The 19371-nt window shown below is 37.2% G+C and overlaps 1 protein-coding gene across 2 annotated transcripts in view; it reads right to left on the bottom strand.

Moving 5' to 3' along the window:
* Positions 1-338: 338 nt before the first annotated feature.
* Positions 339-19371, bottom strand: part of pgm1 (phosphoglucomutase 1) — a 51988-nt gene continuing 32955 nt past the window's right edge. For both annotated transcript variants that reach the window (XM_028810948.2, XM_051932720.1), the window contains exons 4-11: positions 12712-12837; positions 10782-10972; positions 9668-9822; positions 7773-7888; positions 5143-5278; positions 3203-3386; positions 1923-2057; positions 339-597 (exon numbers count right to left, since the gene is read on the bottom strand). In XM_028810948.2, the coding sequence (XP_028666781.1) occupies positions 508-597; positions 1923-2057; positions 3203-3386; positions 5143-5278; positions 7773-7888; positions 9668-9822; positions 10782-10972; positions 12712-12837 (1133 nt within the window). In that variant the 3' untranslated portion in view covers positions 339-507. The remainder of the gene's footprint in view (positions 598-1922; positions 2058-3202; positions 3387-5142; positions 5279-7772; positions 7889-9667; positions 9823-10781; positions 10973-12711; positions 12838-19371) is intronic.

Here is a 19371-nt window from a genome sequence, read left to right as displayed (position 1 = left end):
GGCCCCACAAACACTGCCATGAGAACAAGTTTGACAGATGCACAACAGAGACAACTGCCACCAGCTCCTTACCAACAACTGTAGGTTAAGCTGAAGCCAATCAAGGCATCTCTACGATGTTCTTTTCAAAACCTTGTCCAGACCGTCCCTTAATAAATACAGGTTTTTCTGCAAGTAACTGGGAAGCCAAATGGTTATTAGGTTATGAGCCCTAAAAAGTCACTACATAACAACAATGATTTTTACAGTTCATATGTACAGAATGAAGAAAAGTGAGATATGTTATATCAAATACAGTAAAAACAACAACTACGCAAAATTGAAACAAAAAAACAAACTCATTCAAAAATTAAATTTTATTAATGTTAAGGATTAATCATCTTGTCTCTTTAAACATATATATTCAATAGACATTTCACATAGATTTAGACAATTGCACAGACAGTTGCACATTAAATTTCAGGACATTCTCCAAGTTGCCTCTTTGTTATGGTGTACAGGAAATGCTCAAGTGATGACGGTGGGGCCGGAGCGCCCAGTTCGTTCCTGCATCTGAGATACTTTCAAGGCGATTGTAACAAGTGGGGCCAACATAACCTAATAAAAAAAAATGATGTTAGCAGACCTATTTTTATGGTGGATCAAATGAAAAAGGCATCAGCATAAAATATATAAAAGAAAAACACTTGTACAAACGTCGTGACTCATCTATCATTATAATTCTCAGAGGCACTGAATGCAGACACAGCTATAAAAACCTGAATGGCTGGTTTCCAATACTTCTGACTTAACTTTTTGATTAAAATCATAACTATGTTCAATATATTGCTAAGGTTTTAACAAATATTATCTTTCCCCTTTTTTAATCACTGAGAAGAGGATCACCAACATAAAATAAATGTTGGTCATATACTGCACACATCCATCCATTATCCAACCCTCTATATCCTAACTACAGGGTCACATATACTGCATACAATACATTTATTACAATTAGATGGCAAAATCTGCCCCTTCATTATTATACTCATTGAAATTAAAAGGAGAATGGTTAAGTTGAAATTTTAGACTACAAATATGAAATTATTTTTTATATAGCCTTTTAAACTGTGCAACTGTGCATAGCATGGAAGCAAGACATAATGGTAGTCAACACATCAAACAAGTACATGCTTTAAAGACTGCATTATTATTAATTTCAAAATTAATTAAAAACAGATTATAGGTTTTCTTGTCAGTCATTACTAAGCATGGTTGACTTTTATATTTTTATTTTTTTATATATTTTTATTTTACTATTATATTTTTAAAAAAGCAACAACAATAACATCTTCAAATCTGCCTAACCCACTTAACAGTTGCAGAGGGGCCAGGCCCTTCATTGGCAGCATTAAGTACAATAAAGATGCCAGTCTTAGAAAGATCCACAGTCAATTGCAGGGCCATCTCATTAAAACCCACATATGAAAAGTTTAAAATTTCATTTAAAACGTATTTAAAAACTGTCTATGTTAAAAAAATGTTTTTTTTTAAAAGAGTGCTAGTTTAATTCTTAGTATTTTCTACAAATCAGTATTATGGATATGATTTTCATAATAGTCATGATGTAATTTTTGATTTTGATAGCATATGCATTCAGCTTGCATATTCAGTCAGAACTGCCAAAGCAGATTTTATCCTCTTGTTTAACTATTTCAATTATATATTTCATAAACTATTAAGTTGAACCATTTTACTCATTGCTTTTTGGTGTGAAGGTAAAGCAATGACTTAGGTTCAATTAAAGCATCTGAAAACTCCCTTACCTTAAATTCATGAGAGCATACAATTAGTGGTGTACTTGCCTAGTATTTATTTAAAGTATGCAGAAGTGCTTCTACTTTTGTGTCTATTCAGCAAGACTGTAAAACAATGCAACTAACCTGTGGTTCTTGATAAATCTTCTCAGGATCCTTCTCATAGCTGTCAATATACAGACGAATGGTTGCCCCAGCACTGCCAGTTCCACTAAGTCTGAAGATTAATCGAGATCCATCAGAGAAGATGAGTCGCAGACCCTGTCAATGAACATTGGTGGTTAACAATGCTAACACATTAATACATCTGAAGAAGTCATTTTTTTCATTCATAAACACAAACATAGAAAAGTAAATGTAAGTTGAAAATGTTTCTTTTGCAAGCAAAATTGAAACCAATTAAAGCACTTATCTGACAAAAGAGTGTTTGTGTTGTAATTGAAATATGAAACAATACAGCATGTTGTATGCTCAGCAGTTTTACAGTTTAACAAACACTAAAAATGCAAGCTTGCACAGCTTTAAAAAAAGGAAGAATTGTAACCAACAATGTTAGTGAAACGGAAATAGAAGTTTATATATTGGGAATAGGCATTTCACTCAAAGTCCATACAAAACCAAAGTCTAATTGCCTGCATCTGTCCTGCTGTTGCCTGTCACTGAATTGGAATTGGACCCAACATTTGCTATTCATCTTGATGGTGGTAAACCACCACAGTTGAGCCCTTCTGTGCTATGCGAGTCACCCAACCACCTGGCCCTCTCTGCTAAATACCTTTGTCAGGCATACAGTTAGAATGCTTTGTGGTTAAACAGAGGAGCACCTTCAACAAGAGACTTACTTACGAGTGCTGTAGCAGAAAGGACTATACAAAGGTCATTCCTACCAAGTGCCATTACTCTGTATAATTAATCCTCTTACTGTTGAAATGGTGCCATCTTTTACTTTCTGAGGGGTACTGAGCTGTTACTTGCATTTATTAGTGCTATATTGACCTTCTGTACCTTTTTCCTTTGCCGTGCTCTATGTTGAAAAATTGCTGTTGCAACCTGTTGCAATATGCGCTGGATTAATACAATTTCTCTCTGTCTACCGCCATGGGTGTACCAGACACCGTGCACTGTGAGAAAAAATGTCCAGACTTAGAACACATTGGAGGGATTTTATTTCATGATTTGCCTGAGAACATCTGCAATTTCAAAAGAGCACCTGGGGGCAAATTGCTATGGATTGGATGGCCCGGTCTCGTCTGATCAGAGTATGGCCATTGAAAAGCAAGGTGATAGTGATGATGATCTAACCAAACCATTCACATACGTATTTACAATGGTGTAAATAATCTGTTCACGTTATTACATCATTAACTTCTTTCCAATACACGTGTAGCTAAGTACGTCTCCCTTACCTGGTTTCTTGAAATACTTCCATCTACTGGGTCACTATATTCAAAGTTATCTACTTTTTCTACAGTGTAGGTCTTGTCTCCCACAGAAAATTTTTGCCCAATAAAAGCCCGGTCCAGTACCAAAGCCTCAAGGTCCTTCATCATCTTGTTAGCAGCATCAGAGTCCACCTCTTCATAGTCATATCTGGAACAGTAAAGGCAATGGGTAAATGGAGAAAAATAACCTTTGCCCTCTGGTAGTACTGAGACAAGCTATTAACCTGGATTAGGATTTTTTCAGCACTTTCCTTAGCAATCAAACTTCTTATTTGGTCATCTTCCTAATACACTACTATAAATTGTGATTTTGCAGAAAAGCAAGGTCATCAGTAATCGAGGATTGATTACTTACAACGCTGACGGAGGTTTCTTTGTGTATAATATAATCCTCATGACTAAACATTTCACAAATATCCTGTCAAGTACTAGGTACTTGAATCCCGATTGGATAAGGATAGACTGTAAACATATTGTATTTATAACATTTACACTTGAAATGGTAAATGTTTCTTTGGTACAAAAATACATATCCCGTTACATTTTCCCTTGTAAAATGCAAATTAACAATTTGAAAAACTCTTCGGAGATGGGGCTCAATGTGGTAGGTGCACTGCTGTGCATGCTTTTTAACCGATAATGAAAGCCCACAGCAGAAGCCATTTGGGGCATATTATTAAGAGAAGATAATACAGGCCAAGTATGTTATATAATGCTGCAGTCATCACAGCCAAAGCCACAAGTATGATGCTTTCAGACTGGATGCATGAAAAGAATCAAGACTAGCAAAATAAAGTCCTGTTGAACTCTTTGATAATTTCTATTGCTGCCCAGTCTCTGCATGCAGTGCTTCACATTTTTCTGCATTTGCAAAAGACTGCCATCTCTCAGGCTGATGAGAAGAAAAGACAAAAAGATGTAAAAAAATAAATATTCATCAAAGAACATGTCACAACTGGTATTATAGAATCTTGCCACTGGTGTTGGCTGCAACACCTTATCCAGTCTGTTTGGAATAACCAAAACAACAGTGAGCCATTGTGTTTGAAAAGAGTGTTGTGATCTCTGATCAGCTATGCAAGAGACATATATGTCAGTCACTGCCCGAAAAAGAATTTGGCATTAATTATTAAAACCAACTTAATTTTAGGCTTTAAGTGACTATTTTGTATAGAGGAATGTCATTTTACATAAGTTGAATGCTGATGTATGTCGCTTAGAAAGAAAAACACTTAAGTTTTATATAATGTGAAATGGATGCGGTATCATTGTGTTCATCTTGCATTACCCTTCTTATATTTTATACTTTTTCTAAATTCAGTAGCACCAATAATTAATGGCTGGTGAGATGAGCCTTTAACACGTGTGCTAGCAGCACTGAGTAAACTTCTCTGCTGAATGGTGAAAACACAAATGACGATGTCAGTTTGTCATCTTTGGTATCAACCAAATTCCTGCTTAGTCAATAAATAACTGGTCAAATCGTTTAGCTCACCATGCTCTTTTGTCATAAAAATAAAGTAAACTGGCAAGGATGATTTCTTTTAACTGTCCATTCACCCATCTGTGCTTTTCTATATTAAATAAGTCATTACAGTGCCTGGTTATTAATAATGAGGACCAGTGAATTTGTTCAAGTTAACATGTGGCCAAACTGAAAATTACAGGAATTGTTGAAAAGCAATATTGGCTCAATCAGTTAAAGTGGTGTTGGTCCCACACCGACCAACCCAACACTGCCCCAACCACCGCCCCCCCATATGTGAGAATCATCAGTCAGTGATGGTTAAGGAAAATTTTTACACATTTCCCAATCATATTATAGATGAGTAAACTCAAACCTTCCCTGGCCACTTTAGCTCATTTATGTATCAAGCATTGTTTTATTTTTTTTTCTTGCTTACCTGGTAAAATAGTTTCGCCCATATTTCTGCCAGTGGTCTTTTAAGATGTCTTCAACGCTTTGTTTACGAGTTGCAATAATAGATAGCCAGGCCAGTACTGCCCAAAGGCCATCTTTCTCCCGGATATGGTCAGAACCTATAAGAAGATTAGAAAAATACACTGAATAGACAATAATATATTATTATTATACTGAATATAATAAAGATAGTCGATAGTACTCCCACCTACACCTACAGGTACCACAACAATATTTAAAATCAATAAAAAATGTTGTATACTAAGAAAATCTATCATTACATACTCACACGCACCACATCACTGGAATGCTTCCACTGTTTGGGGAGTGCAGAGAATGGCATCAGTTAACTGCTACTAACGTGATGCAGAATTTGGGGAAATTAATAATTGATCTGAGAGTGATGCTCAAGTACTACAAGGAAGACACTGATTTTGGCAAAAGGACATTGAGCTGAGATGTTGTTTCTATACTGTTTATTAATGATAAAGCACCACAATATTTATATAAAAAAATAACAGGGATAGGCAAATGGATGGCCAAAGTTTCTTCAATGAAATCTAGTGCACCTAAATCTATTTAAAATGAAAAATATTTTCAAGTAATCTAAAAGACAATTAATTGGTACGAACTCTTTTACATGCCAGATATTAAAACGAGTTGAAATGAAACACATTCCATTTTTAATTAAATAAATAAAACTGCTTATGAGATGAGAGGTTATTTGTGTTGGCACTGCAGTACAGACAAGTTTAAATCAACCAAGTAAAAAACAAAAAAAAAAACACATAGTAAGAATCCACACGTGTAGAGTTCTGGTGATTTAGTCAGCAGTCACCATGTGAGTCAGTTGATGAGACACAACGCAAGCACTCGCTTCTTATCTTTACTAATTTATGTTAAAGCACTAATCCTTTATGGCACGGGTGTCAAACTCCAGTCCTGGAGGGCCGCAGTGCCTGCAGGTTTTCATTTTAGCCATCTTCTTCATTAGTGACCAGTTTTTGCTGTTAATTAACTTCTTTTGCCTTAGTTTTAATTAGCTTGATTCAGGGCCCTTGTCTGTCTCTTCTTCCTTAATTAGCAGCCAAACAATAATGAGACACAAAACAAGCCGCCACATGACCAGCTCACCTGTGCCCATCACACAATATCTGAAAATAAAGAAAGGTGATGGTCTTGGTAAGGGTGATCTCTCAGGTCACCAAAGCATTTTGATGGTGTTCTTAGAAAAAAACAGAAAATCAACAGTTTTGGAAATGTCTGCTATGGTAGAATGAGAGCAGCAACAAGTCATAGAATTAAATAACAGGTTTAATTGACAGCAAGTATCAGCTTCTCATTAAGAAAGTGAATGGAGTGAAATTGGCTGGAGTTTGAACTCCCAGTTTAGCTGGTCATCTGTCGGCTTGTTTCACATCTCATTTCTGTTTGGCTGCCATTTAATGAAGAAAGGAATAAATTTAGGGGACTTAATCCTTAAAAACAAGGCTATTAAAATGAAGGTAAAAGAAGTTAATTAGCAGTGAAAACAGGTCACTAATTAGGAAAAGGGTTAGAATGAAAACCTGCAGCCACTGTGGCCCTCCATGCCCGGAGTTCGACACCCCTTCTTTATGGGGTTGCATCTTAGTCTGATTTTAATTATTCTTGTTGGTCACAAAAAGTAGTTCATGTAGATTAGTTTTAGACTATCTGTAGTTGCAGACGGATTTTACCTAGAAAATAAAAAAAAAATGCCTTGAATTAACTTCTTAGGATTTGCGTAGGTCCATTTTGACCACTATTTTAAAGGAAAGACTTGCATTTTTATCTGTTGTGACACTAGCAAATGTCCTTGAAACATTTTTTAAAAACTGCCCAAACAAAATATGTGGGAACTATTGCTGCATTCTGTTTAAAGTGGGAAGTCAGAATTTCCAGCTGGAATGCCCCCTTAAATCAGTTTTCCAACTGATATTGGGTGGCTGGTCTGTCAAGTCCAAGATTGTCTGACTTTAGATTATGACATCAATCCAAAATGATGACATACTAGCGCTTTGAGTACTGAGAAAAGCGCTATATAAATGTAATGATTATTATTATTATACATTTTAGCGAAAGTTGTAGTGTTATACCGTTTATTTGCACTTCTGCCTTGTTAAATCAGTCGTACACACAGTACTGTCCAACTTCTATCTGTGGACATGTTTTTGTGTTTGGTTGCGCAAAATAATGCACAATGCAATGTTATCAACTGTTATTTATTCCGGATGAATCAATCACAACAAAGGCTTTCCTGGACGTGTCCATATTGGTTTTCCAAATGTTTTACTGGGATGCGATCAACTCTGGTTCAAATGTTATTCTCCCCTCCAACATCCAGGGTAAATGGAACGCAGTATATTTTTGCAGGTACCAGTTACAAAATTCATTCTGTGCTTTTTAGAAGTCTAAGATTTAAAAAACCAAACACACATTATTGGGTTAATAAATGCTGTAATGTAATGGTCTGCCTCAGAATTAGGGTTGTTAGTGCTCTACATGGTTCAAGGCAATTAATCCCCAAAAATCTCAAGTTGTCAATTGTATTTACAGTTATTTTATCTCCTTTGTAAAATGGGTCTTTCTTACCAGTGCCAAAACTTTCTTCTCCACAAAGCGATAGTTTATTTGCATCCATCAGATTTCCAAAAAACTTCCAACCAGTTGGAGTTTCATAAAGAGCAATTTTGGTTGCTTTGGCCACACTGGAAGGAGATGTAAAATTAATTTGGTACATGTGGACTGTCTCATGCATTAGGTTTTGCATATAATCTAATTTGAGTTACTAACTTACTGAAACTTAATTCATGTTTCCAATAATGTGCTGAATCTTCTAAATTTGTGTATAAATGTATTTTTTAGACCAGTTGTGTCCAAAAAAAGGAGTTGCATTGGACCAGGAGTTGCAGTGGACCAGGAGAAAGCATATGACCGGGTGCCTGAGAGGAGCTGTGGTATTGTATGAGGAAGTCGGGAGTGGCAGAGAAGTACATAAGAGTTGTACAGGATATGTACGAGGGAAGTGGGACAGTGATGAGGTCTGCAGTAGGAGTGACGGAGGTGGGATTACATCAGGGATTGGCTCGGAGCCCTTTCTTATTTGCAATGGTGATGGACAGGTGGACAGACGAGATTAGACAGGAATCCCTGTGGACTATGATGTTTGATGATGACATTGTGATCTGTAGTGATAGTAGGGAGCAGGTTGAGGAGACCCTGGAGAGGTGGAGATATGCTCTAGATAGGAGAGGAATGAAGGTCAGTAGGAACAAGACAGAATACATGTGTGTGAATGAGAGGGAGGTCAGTGGAATGGTGAGGATGCAGGGAGTAGAGTTGGCGAAGGTGGATGAGTTTAAATACTTGAGATCAACAGTACAGCGTAATGGGGACTGAGGAAGAGAGGTGAAAAAGAGAGTGCAGGCAGGGTGGAATGGGTGGAGAAGAGTGTCAGGAGTGATTTGTGACAGACGGATATCAGCAAGAGTGAAAAGGAAGGTCTACAGGACGGTAGTGAAACCAGCTATGTTATATGGGTTGGAGACAGTGGCACTGACCAGAAAGCAGGAGACAGAGCTGGAGGTGGCAGAGTTAAAGATGCTAAGATTTGCATTGAGGGTAAAAAGAATGGACAGGATTAGAAATGAGGACATTAGAGGGTCAGCTCAAGTTGGAGAGTTGACAAAGACAAAGTCAGAGGCGTGAGTTGTCTGCATGAGACAGTCTTGCGTTGGTTTGGACATGTGCAGAGGCAAGGTGCTGGGTATATTGGGAGAAGGATGTTAAATAAAGAGCTCCCAGGGAAGAGGAAAAGAGGAAGGCCTAAGAGAAGGTTTAGGGATGTGGTGAGAGAGGACATGCAGGTGATGGGTGTAACAGAACAAGATGGAGAGGACAAGACGATATGGAAACAGATGATCCACTGTGGCAACCCCTAACAGGAGCAGTCGAAAGAAGAAGAGGAAGATTGTTACTTAATTAAGGAAATACATTTTAGTCTCAGTTTGTTCAGGCAGTGTGTGAATAAACATATGATTTGTACAAAAGGAAAAACAGAGACAATTTGCAATTTTTATTCATCCTAATATATTTCAAAGTTGCTTATTCTAACAGTCATTTTATGATTGTAATTGCCAGCCCCTAATAAATGGAAAGAAGAAATTCAATATGTTAGCCACTTTACACAGCATTTTAAATATCTGATTATCTTCAATATTTGAAATATATGTCACTGGAAACAGGAGAATGACCTACAGTATGTGCAACCTGCCCACAGATACCTACTGATGGCCAAAGGACAGAACACAGTTTCAACCTAACATACCTTCCTTGTAAGGTATGGTAAACTGAATTGGAAGGAAAACAATTATTTTGACTTAGAAGTTTTATTTTTTTTCCTTCTCCATATTTCAAAAGGTGAATGTTTTGAAAATAAATGTTATTAATTTTATATTGCTTTAAAAAAAAAAAAAAAGTATGTTTACTTATCCAGAGCTCCACTGGTTGGCATACTTCGTGCAAATCCTCGAACCCCAGTTTGCTGGAAGTAAGGAATACTGAAGATGTTGGCAGCAATTACAGCCACAGAATCTGATGGGTTCACGAAAAAGCCGTGCTTTCCGAGCACCATGTTACGGTCCTGAATATTAAAAGAAAACAATTTCTAAATCTAAAGCTGGGGCTACTGAGAACAGCAAATTTTTATAGTGTTCTGATATTCTTAAACTAAAAATGGTGAAGTCTAGTCTCAGAGGATCACAACATTATGGTGTATTAACCTTACTAGTCTTATTTATTTATCTTAAAGGTCTTCGTGAAATTTTGCTGACTGTAGTGATTCTGTTTGTGATTCAACCCAGACTGCACTCAGGCCACTATTATAGGAAATCAATCTGGTGTTTCTTATAGATGGCGTCAACCAAACAACTTAAAAGAGCCGGTATATAAGGGACTGAATAACAATTACATTGCTGAAATTGAACAGTCAGTTACATTCTTTGAAAAATAAACCAGGATTGCATGAGCATTGATCCATGAAAGTCAAGGTCACAGATCTCCTTAATTAAGAACTGCTGAGTGCCACACCACAAAATGTTACAGATCCATCTGAAGTCAGGTACACCATTATTGCCTAAAACAATCCTTTACTGCAAACCTATAATAAATACAACTTCTCAAATAAATTAATCTATTATTTTTACTGAAGCGGATTCACATTTAACAGTTTGTTAGCCACTGAAAACATATTTACACACATAGGTAGGCTAAACATATTTTAAACGTTACTAAATGTTTTGCAATTTGCTAGCATTAAATTTTGACAAAAAGGGTTACTAGTTACCGTTTAATTCTTTTTTTTTGTTCCTTTCTTTCAGCTATTCATCATATTGTCAAAAGATGTCAAACTAAATATAATCAACCTTTGGGCAATGCTGCCACTACTTTCAGCTACCCATGCAAGTGGCGTAGTGGTAGCACCGCTGCTACGCAGCAAGGAGATCATGCGTTCGTGTCCCGGGTCCGCCCTGTGTGGAGTGCGCTTTGAGTAGTGACAAAAGTGCTATATAAATGTAAAGAATTATTTTTATTACAACTTACTCCATCACCATCAAAGGCAGCTCCAAAATCATATTCCCCACCCTTCATGGTCTCCACTAGATCAGCTGCATAGGTCAGATTTGGGTCAGGGTGATGTCCACCAAAGTCCTCCAATGGAACACAGTTGACAGCAGAGTTAGCTGGAGACCCCAGCTCTTCACAAAGAATTTTCTTCACATAGGGGCCAACAACTGTTTAAAAAAATTGATTTAACAAATAGGAAAAAAAACAAAGATGCAACACTATAACAATAAACACGTAGATTCAACAATTATGAAAGTACCATTCTAATAGATTCAAGATTTATTTCTGATAAAATTATGTTCTTTAGCCAGTAGAATAAAAATTTAAATAAGAATAAGAATAATGTCCTACAACTAAAAACATTTTATAGGACTAGATGATATCAGCTAGAACAGGGGTCCCCAACTCTGGTCCTGATGGGCCCCATTGGCTGCAGGTTTTCATTCTAACCCTTTTCTTAATTAGTGACCTGTTTTTCCTCATAATAAACTTCTTTTGAATTAATTTTAATTGACTTGCTCTTAAAAACTCTCTTAATTGTTTATCCATTTTTAGTAGCCAAAACAATAATGAGATACAAAATGAGCCAAAACAGGACCAGCAAACTGTGTCCATTATACAATATCTGAAAATAAAGAAAGATGGAGGTCTCAGGAAGGCTGATCTGCTCAGGTTCCCAAAACATTTTAACAGAGCTCTTCGAAAAGAGAAAATCAGCAATTTTGGAAATGTCTGCTATTACACAATGAGAGCAGGAACATGGAATTAAATAATGAGATTAATTAACAACAAGACTCAACGCCTAATGAATCAACTGGTTGGAATGAAATTGGTTGGAGTTTGAGTTGGTCTTCTGTTGGCTCACTCACTTCACATTTCATTTCTGTTTGGGTGCCATTTGAGGAAAGAAATGAAGCAATTCAGAGGGATGATGAGAGAAACAAATCTTAAAAAACAAGTCAATTAAAATTAATCCAACATAAGTCAATTAGCAGCAAAAACAATGCACTAATTAAGAAAAGGGTTAGAATGAAAACCTGCAACCGCTTGGGCTCTCCAGGACTGGAGTTGGGGACCCCTGAGCTAGACTATAGTTTTTATAAACAGAAAAAAACATTCAGTACAACATTATCTTGAAAATCATAAAGGAATGAGGGTTCAATAGATGGGATCAAGCCAGCTAATGAAAACAAAGAGCTCACAAACTATAGTCAAGACATGCACTGATATTTTAATTTGTCACATAGTTTCTTTATACAGACTGCATACAAGTTCAAAATAGTGAAAAGAGAAACAAATATGCTTTTAATTCTCATGATTACGTTTGTCTATCAGTCTACACTCAATAATCCATAATGTCAAAGTGGAAACATGCCAGGAAGAATCAAGAAAAAACTGCCAGAGTCCAGGTGTGCAAAGCTTGTAGAGACCCAAGAAAACTCAAAGCTATAATTGCTTACAAAAGGGGCTTTCTACAAAGTACTGAATTAATGGTCTGAACACTTACACAAATGTAAGATTTTAATTTTTGATTTTTAATAAATTTGCAAACAATTCTGAAACACATTTTTACTTTTGTCATTATGGGATAATGAGTGTAGATTGATGGAATCATTTTATATTTTCACCTATTTAAAATTAAACCAACACAAGAAAGCTGCAGAAAGCTGAGGGGTCTGAATACTTTATGGATTCCACTGTGACAATGATGATTTCCAAAAAAATGAATTTTGAAGATAAAAGACATGCAAAACCAAGCAGAAGAAATGGCCTTCAAAATACAACTGATATTCTGTATTGAAAGGTATTTCACTAAAACCCTGACACATTAAACCTTACTAAAAAATGAGACACACTAAAAAAAGGAAATAGAAAAATGACACCATAACATCTTTAGAAAACTCACCTCCATGCATGGCATCAATACGAATCTTGAGACGATTCTGGCCAGAAAGCAGCTCCTTCAGGGCAGCAAAGTCAAAAATGTTCCTCAGCATGTTAGCATAAGACTCCACAGAGTCAACAATTTCAACTAATTGAAAAGCAAGAAGATAACTACAATTTAGTGTTAACACTCATAAATGAAATGTTACCATGCTTGAATAATCATATGCTAAAGGAAAAAGAGAGTCATATGAAAAAGTTTGGGAACCCCTCTCAGCCTGCATAATAATTGACTCTACTTTCAACAATAAAGATAACAGTGGTATGTCTTTCATTTCCTAAGAACATCTGAGAAAAACACCTGCTACCTACTGTCAAATTTGGTGGAGGTTCCATTATGCTGTGGGGCTGTGTGGCTAGTTCAGGGACTGGGGCCCTTGTTTAGGTCGAGGGTCACATGAATTCAACCCAATATCCACACATTCTTCAGGATAATGTTCAAGCATCAGTCACAAAGTTGAAGTTACGCAGGGGTTGGATATTCCAACAAGACAATGACCCAAAACACAGTTGGAAATCTACAAAGGCATTCATGCAGAGGGAGAAGTACAATGTTCTGGAATGGCTGTCGCAGTCCCCTGACTTGAACATCATCGAAAATCTCTGGGATGATTTGAAGCAGGCTATCCATCAAATTGAACTGAAATGGAGAGATTTTGTATGAAGAATGGTCAACAATACCTCCATCCAGAATCCAGACACTCATCAAAGGCTATAGGAGGACAGTGTCTAGAGGCTGTTAGATTTACAAAAGGAGGCTCAACTAAGTATAGATGTCATATCTCTGTTGGGGTGCCCACATTTATGCACCTGTCTAGTTTTGTTATGATACATATTGCATATTTTCTGTTAATCCACTAAACTTAATGTCACTGCTGAAATACTACTGTGTCCATAAGGCATGTCATATACTAAAAGAAAGTTGCTACTTTGAAAACTCAGCCAATGAGAAACAAAAATCCAAAGAATTAAGAGGGGGTCCCAAACTTTTTCATACGACTGTATGTAATACAAATAACTGAAGGTGAAATATGGAAAATATTTTTTTCTAAATAAAAGTATATTTTATACATTAAATACTTTTTATTAGTAAACTATGCTTGAAACAATGAATGACATTTAAGATGATACAACAAAAAATAACAAATGACCCTATCTTGGTAAACTACTTTCTAAATATCACAAGTTTGTTTGGTATACTTGTCCACATAAGCAAGCAGCATTTGCTATAACAAAGCTATGGATTTCAATTCCAAATGGTGGTCCTAAATAATGATTAGGGCAGATCAACACTCCAAAATCATTACCAACATAAAAAGGTATTTCTGCCCAAAAATGTCACTCTGTAGAGTAGGGTAGAAGAGTGCTACATCTATAACTACCTTCTCTATCAGTCAATAACTTGGCTCAAGAACAAGAAAAAAAAAACCTTATACACCTCTAGTGAAAATATTCACTTTCTCAATGCAGAAGCTTACTTTCATCCCACCTTTTTCTGTTCCTTTTGCACCTTTACAACAGATCCTTTCTATTTACAGCTCATCTGAACCAAATACATGGTGCTATATGGCATTGCTACAAAGAAAACCTGCAGTTTCTAGTCACCACAGTGGAACCCCTTAATCCAAAGCTGTCCACAACACCTAGGCTGGAGAGGTGGCGAGAGACTGATTGTAGCCCTTCCAGTGAAGCTCTTCCTACACTTCAAGAGCATCTCCCCAATGGAACATCCCTCTCTAGGCAAGACTGGGTCACGCTTAACCAAGCTAGGTCAAAGGTGGGCAAAAACAAAGGACAACCTATTTAGATGGGGCCACACAGCAAGCGCTGAATGTCCCTGTGGTGAGCCCACTCAAACAATGGACCACATTCTCCATGTATATTCCCGAGGCCCTACATGCACCGATGAAGATCTTAAGGATGCTAATGATGCCGCTCTTACCTGGATGCGGTAGTGGCGTGATAAGATATGATATGAACTCTGAATCCTGCCAATACCAGCCATACTGTAATCAATTTAAATACTGTAACTAAGATTTATCCCTGATACGATCTGTAGCTTGTTCCACAGAATAAGCCTGAACTGTGCTTCTTGTGCTTTCAGAGGACTTGACACACGCAAACATAGCCAAAAATGATTTTCTGTAGCCAAATCACTTAACACCATTGTTACTAGCAGGAGTACGCCATTACTGCACCATAACAAATACTGTTAAAAACCCCACTTCTTTAATTCATCATGCACAGAGATCGGCAATTCACTTCAATCACAATTATAACAAAGATTTTATAAGCTTTTTATGCCTGCTATGGCCTGTGCCCAGCTGGGGATGAAATCTGCCCTTGTGCTTTGAACTTGCCATAGACTAGACCAGGGGTCTGCAACCTTCACTATGAAAAGAGCCATTTTGCCCCCTCTTCCTCCAAAGAAAAATAGTCTGGAGCCACAAAACATAACACAGCTGATAAACTTTTAAAAGTTTTAATCTTTTTTAAGATTTTACATGTTACAACCACGGAATACAACAAACAGAAGTGCAGTGTGCATGTGTAGGGCTACTTTGAAATAAATTAAACTGAACTATGCAGGCCTATTTGGGTCCTTCCTATACCTGTGTAAAATTAAAATGAAAACTAGCCCACTTTAATATAAATAAAACATTTAGCTATAGCTTAGCAGCTTTAAAAAAGTAAACATAAAATTCCATTTCAGTGTGCTGAATCAACTGAAGCACCTGAACATACAAAAAAACCTACATCAGCTCCGGGTCCGAAATGAATGTGTTTTGTTTTTCTGAAAAATAATAGCTTATTAAATGCTATTGTTGTCACCTGTTTAAAGTGACTTCTGTTTCTGAAGTTCGCTGCTGATCATCTCTATGTCGGGGCTGTACAATGTGACTTTGACCTTCACACAGGACTGCAGGCTCTCATGTGTGAGGCGGGAGCGATATTTGGACTTTATGAAGTTCATGCTTGAGAAAACTTGCTCACTTAAGTATGTTGAGCCAAAGATGGACAGGACTCCAAATGCATATTTTTTCATGTTCATATACGTTTCGGGAATGGCACTCCATATGTCGAAAACAAATTTGTCGGGTTTGGGGAGGTTTTAAATATCACTCCATTTGTGCTCTTTAGCGAGAGTAGCCTTCTGACGGGTGACTTCTTCAAGATCCGCCGTCAGGCATTTGAACTTGGACACCCATTAATCTTTATCTGCTATGTCGTCCAGTTAAATTTCTAGATCGGGCTTACTTACTCCTGTGAATGCGGATGTGTTCAGCAGGGATGGGTCGACGTCCAGGGGTGTGACAGGGAAGGAGAGAGTGTTTTTTTCCTTTCTGAACTCACTGAATCTTTCTCTAAATGCAGCTTGCATTTTCTGAACAATTTCCCGTTTGTTTTTAAAGTCGGAGAATAGATGCTCTGATATTTTTATGAACGATTCTTTCATGTATTCTCCGTCTGTGAACGGCTTACCCCTCCTTACGATCTCTTGAGCTGCCACAAAACTAGCGGCTGTAGTTGACTGTGTAGAAGTGATCCACTTTTTGAAAGTATGTTTGCTCTGTTCAGCTTTCCGTTGCAGTTCCGAAATTGCTCTCTTTCGCTCATCTTTTCGCTTATTTTCAGTGAATGCTGAGAGCTTGTTTTGAAAATGTCTTTCAACGTTACATTTTTTGTTGTTCGATAATTTATCGCCACATATTAAGCACACCGGTAAGCCAGCGTCGTTGGCGGTGAAGGCAAATGCTTCTGTCCACGCAGAATTAAACTCTCTAAATTAGATGTTAAAATGTATAACAGTAGTAGTAGTAGTAAATAAACACATATATATATATATATATATATATATATATATATATATAAAAATACAAGTTAAATTAAGAAATTGCCATCATTCATTTTCATGGTTTTTATTTTTTTGTCAAGGCCAAAGGGAGCCACTACAAGGAGGCTGAAGAGCCGCATGTGGCTCCAGAGCCGCGGGTTGCCGACCCCTGGACTAGCCGCAAGCCAGGTGATGTAAATCTGAACTTCTGCAACCGAAACTCTTTAAACACTGCGGTTATAAGCAGTGGCGGGGTTATTAAAGCATAATAAAAGGCTTCCTGTTACATTACCAAATGACAAACATAACGAAACAGCATCTTAATACATAATTCGCCTGCCTCCTCACTCACGTCCGTCCGAAGCCGAATGCGCAGTCGTCTTCTGCGCACTCACTAATGTCAGTCCGAAGTCGAATGCGCAGTTGCCTTCTGCGCCGCTGCCCGAAAAACCTTAGGTGACCGAAATCCAGCCCCAACATCGCGGCAGGCGGTGGATTTAGCCTACGCATTATACAACTGTCTTCAACAGGTACATTCATGAATTAAACATTTCAAAGTTCGTCTCACTTCCAACTTATACAAATGCCTCCAAAGAGATAATTTGCTTCATCCGACGAACGTCCGTCCGAAGCTGAATGCATAGTTGCCTTCTGCGCATCCAAACCCAAAATCACGGCAGGCGGCGGATTTAGCCTACGCATTATACAACTGTCTTCAACAGGTACATTCATGACTTAAACATTTCAAAGTTCGTCTCACTTCCAACTTATACAAATGCCTCTAAAGAGAAAATATGCTTCATCGCAGCAGGCGGCAGATTTAGTGTACGCATTTCGGGATTATTATTCTGAAATCTCAAATCCTTCCGTCCAGTCGTAGGATATTAGCCCCGATCACAGCCAACCCTCACACTCAAAATAATACGTAAGAACATATTATTATTAAGTACTTTCAGCGGGCGAGTGATGTGAAGATGCAAGTTAAAGATGGGCCACATCAAGGGAAATTACTACCAAACAGTGAGAGTGTCTTCACAAAAAATGTAGTCTACAGAGAGATTTTACAACTTTAGTTGCATACTGACAGGCCTCCAGTATACAAACAAAAAACATTGTCATAGATAGCATGTCTTTTTTAAGTGTACAGTATTTTTTGCCGTGATAAAGTCATACATATGCCAAACCTCTTAGTTAATTATTACTTACATCACTTTATTTATTTCTTACTTATCATTTGTTCTTCATACACTACTGACACAAACTCGTGCCCGTTTCATCTTACGTTGTCGAAATGGGTTTTTTGTCTAGTTGTTAATAAAATGAATAAGCTGTATTAGTATCCCAAAAAGTTTGGTAACATAGAAAGGGAGTTGACACAGCCAAATTAAAGGTTTGTAAAGCTGCCAATTTATCTTAGTTTTTCCTATTTGGTTTTACATCTTGCCTGAAGGGGCCTGAGTTGCCTCAAAAGCATGCATATTATAATCTTTCTAGTTAGCCAATCAAAGTTGTCATTTTGCTTAACTTCTCACTACATTCATAATGGCGAACAAGGTACAACAACCTATTAATATCTGGTTCAGAAAAAAATGAGTATTGTGTTATTTGGGCATGTACACCATAAACTAAAGGAGTTTTCTAATAGAAAAACAAAAAAAAAACATTTTATCTGAATGAACCTCCTGCAGTATGTGTTTAGAGTTCATCATACTGACTGAACTAAAGATACAGAACATATCCGACAGAGATTTATACTGGATATTTTTTATGTGTTAGATCAGAAAAGTGTTATAAACACTTTCATTTCTGAAATCATAAGGGGACCTGCTCTGTGGTGCCGAAACACACCCCAGAAAAATTATTTAAAAAATGAATATTCAATTATACAATTTAGCCTCTGCTTTTTTGGATTGGATGGTGTAATTATGGATACCAATATAAACATAACGGATTGTCATCCATATGCAATGCAAAGATATTTCAAATTAACAGCTACAGGGAGAGTTGCTACAAATATGACTAGGAAAAAAAAGTTCAAAATATAACTTGACCCTGACGGTAGCTGAAAATATTTAAACTGTAAAACTAAGTTTTCCCAAAATATAAGGTGGATTTGGTATTTGGGCATGGTTAGTGGTAGCACTTAATATTATACTAGCCGACACCCGCTGTGGCATACGGCGGTGTAAGAGTTGAAACGGAAAACAGTGAGAAAGGAATTCAAAAATCAAGAAGAAATAAATACTTCTTGAAAGACGCAGTGTGCATGTAGAATTTCTGGCCAAGCAGGATTATATGTGAAAGTGATAAATAAATCAGGCTTTCCGAATTTACTTGCTATGGCCATGGCATCCTGATAGTTTTGTTGCATGTATCTTGGACTTCCTGGAAATGTGGATGGTAATATGATCATTTTGCCTACACATACGTTGTTATGTTCAGTGTTTGCTTGCAGTGCGTCAGATAATCCTTTGTATTGTTCCACGCGCAGATCTTTTTGATGTAATCTGAGATAGTTGAGACGCGTGCCCTCTGTTTTAACATACACATCTACGACATACTGTTGGAATAGTTTGCTGCTGGAGTGCAAAATATTAAACGTATTCCTCATTGCTGATCTGTACGTGTAAAATTGGCATTGAGTAAGCCTTATTTGCTTGGCGGTTCTTTTATCGGGAACATGGTGTAAATCTTTGTGCCAGCCAATGTCTCCGTAAGGGAATAAAAGTGGGTAAACAATAGGATCTCAAGTCATATTAAGCGTGGAAATCTGTTTACAGGAGTTGC

The sequence above is a fragment of the Erpetoichthys calabaricus genome, chromosome 10 (assembly GCF_900747795.2).
Source record: "Erpetoichthys calabaricus chromosome 10, fErpCal1.3, whole genome shotgun sequence".
Lineage (NCBI taxonomy): Eukaryota > Metazoa > Chordata > Cladistia > Polypteriformes > Polypteridae > Erpetoichthys > Erpetoichthys calabaricus.
This window is presented reverse-complemented; position numbering and strand designations above follow the sequence as displayed.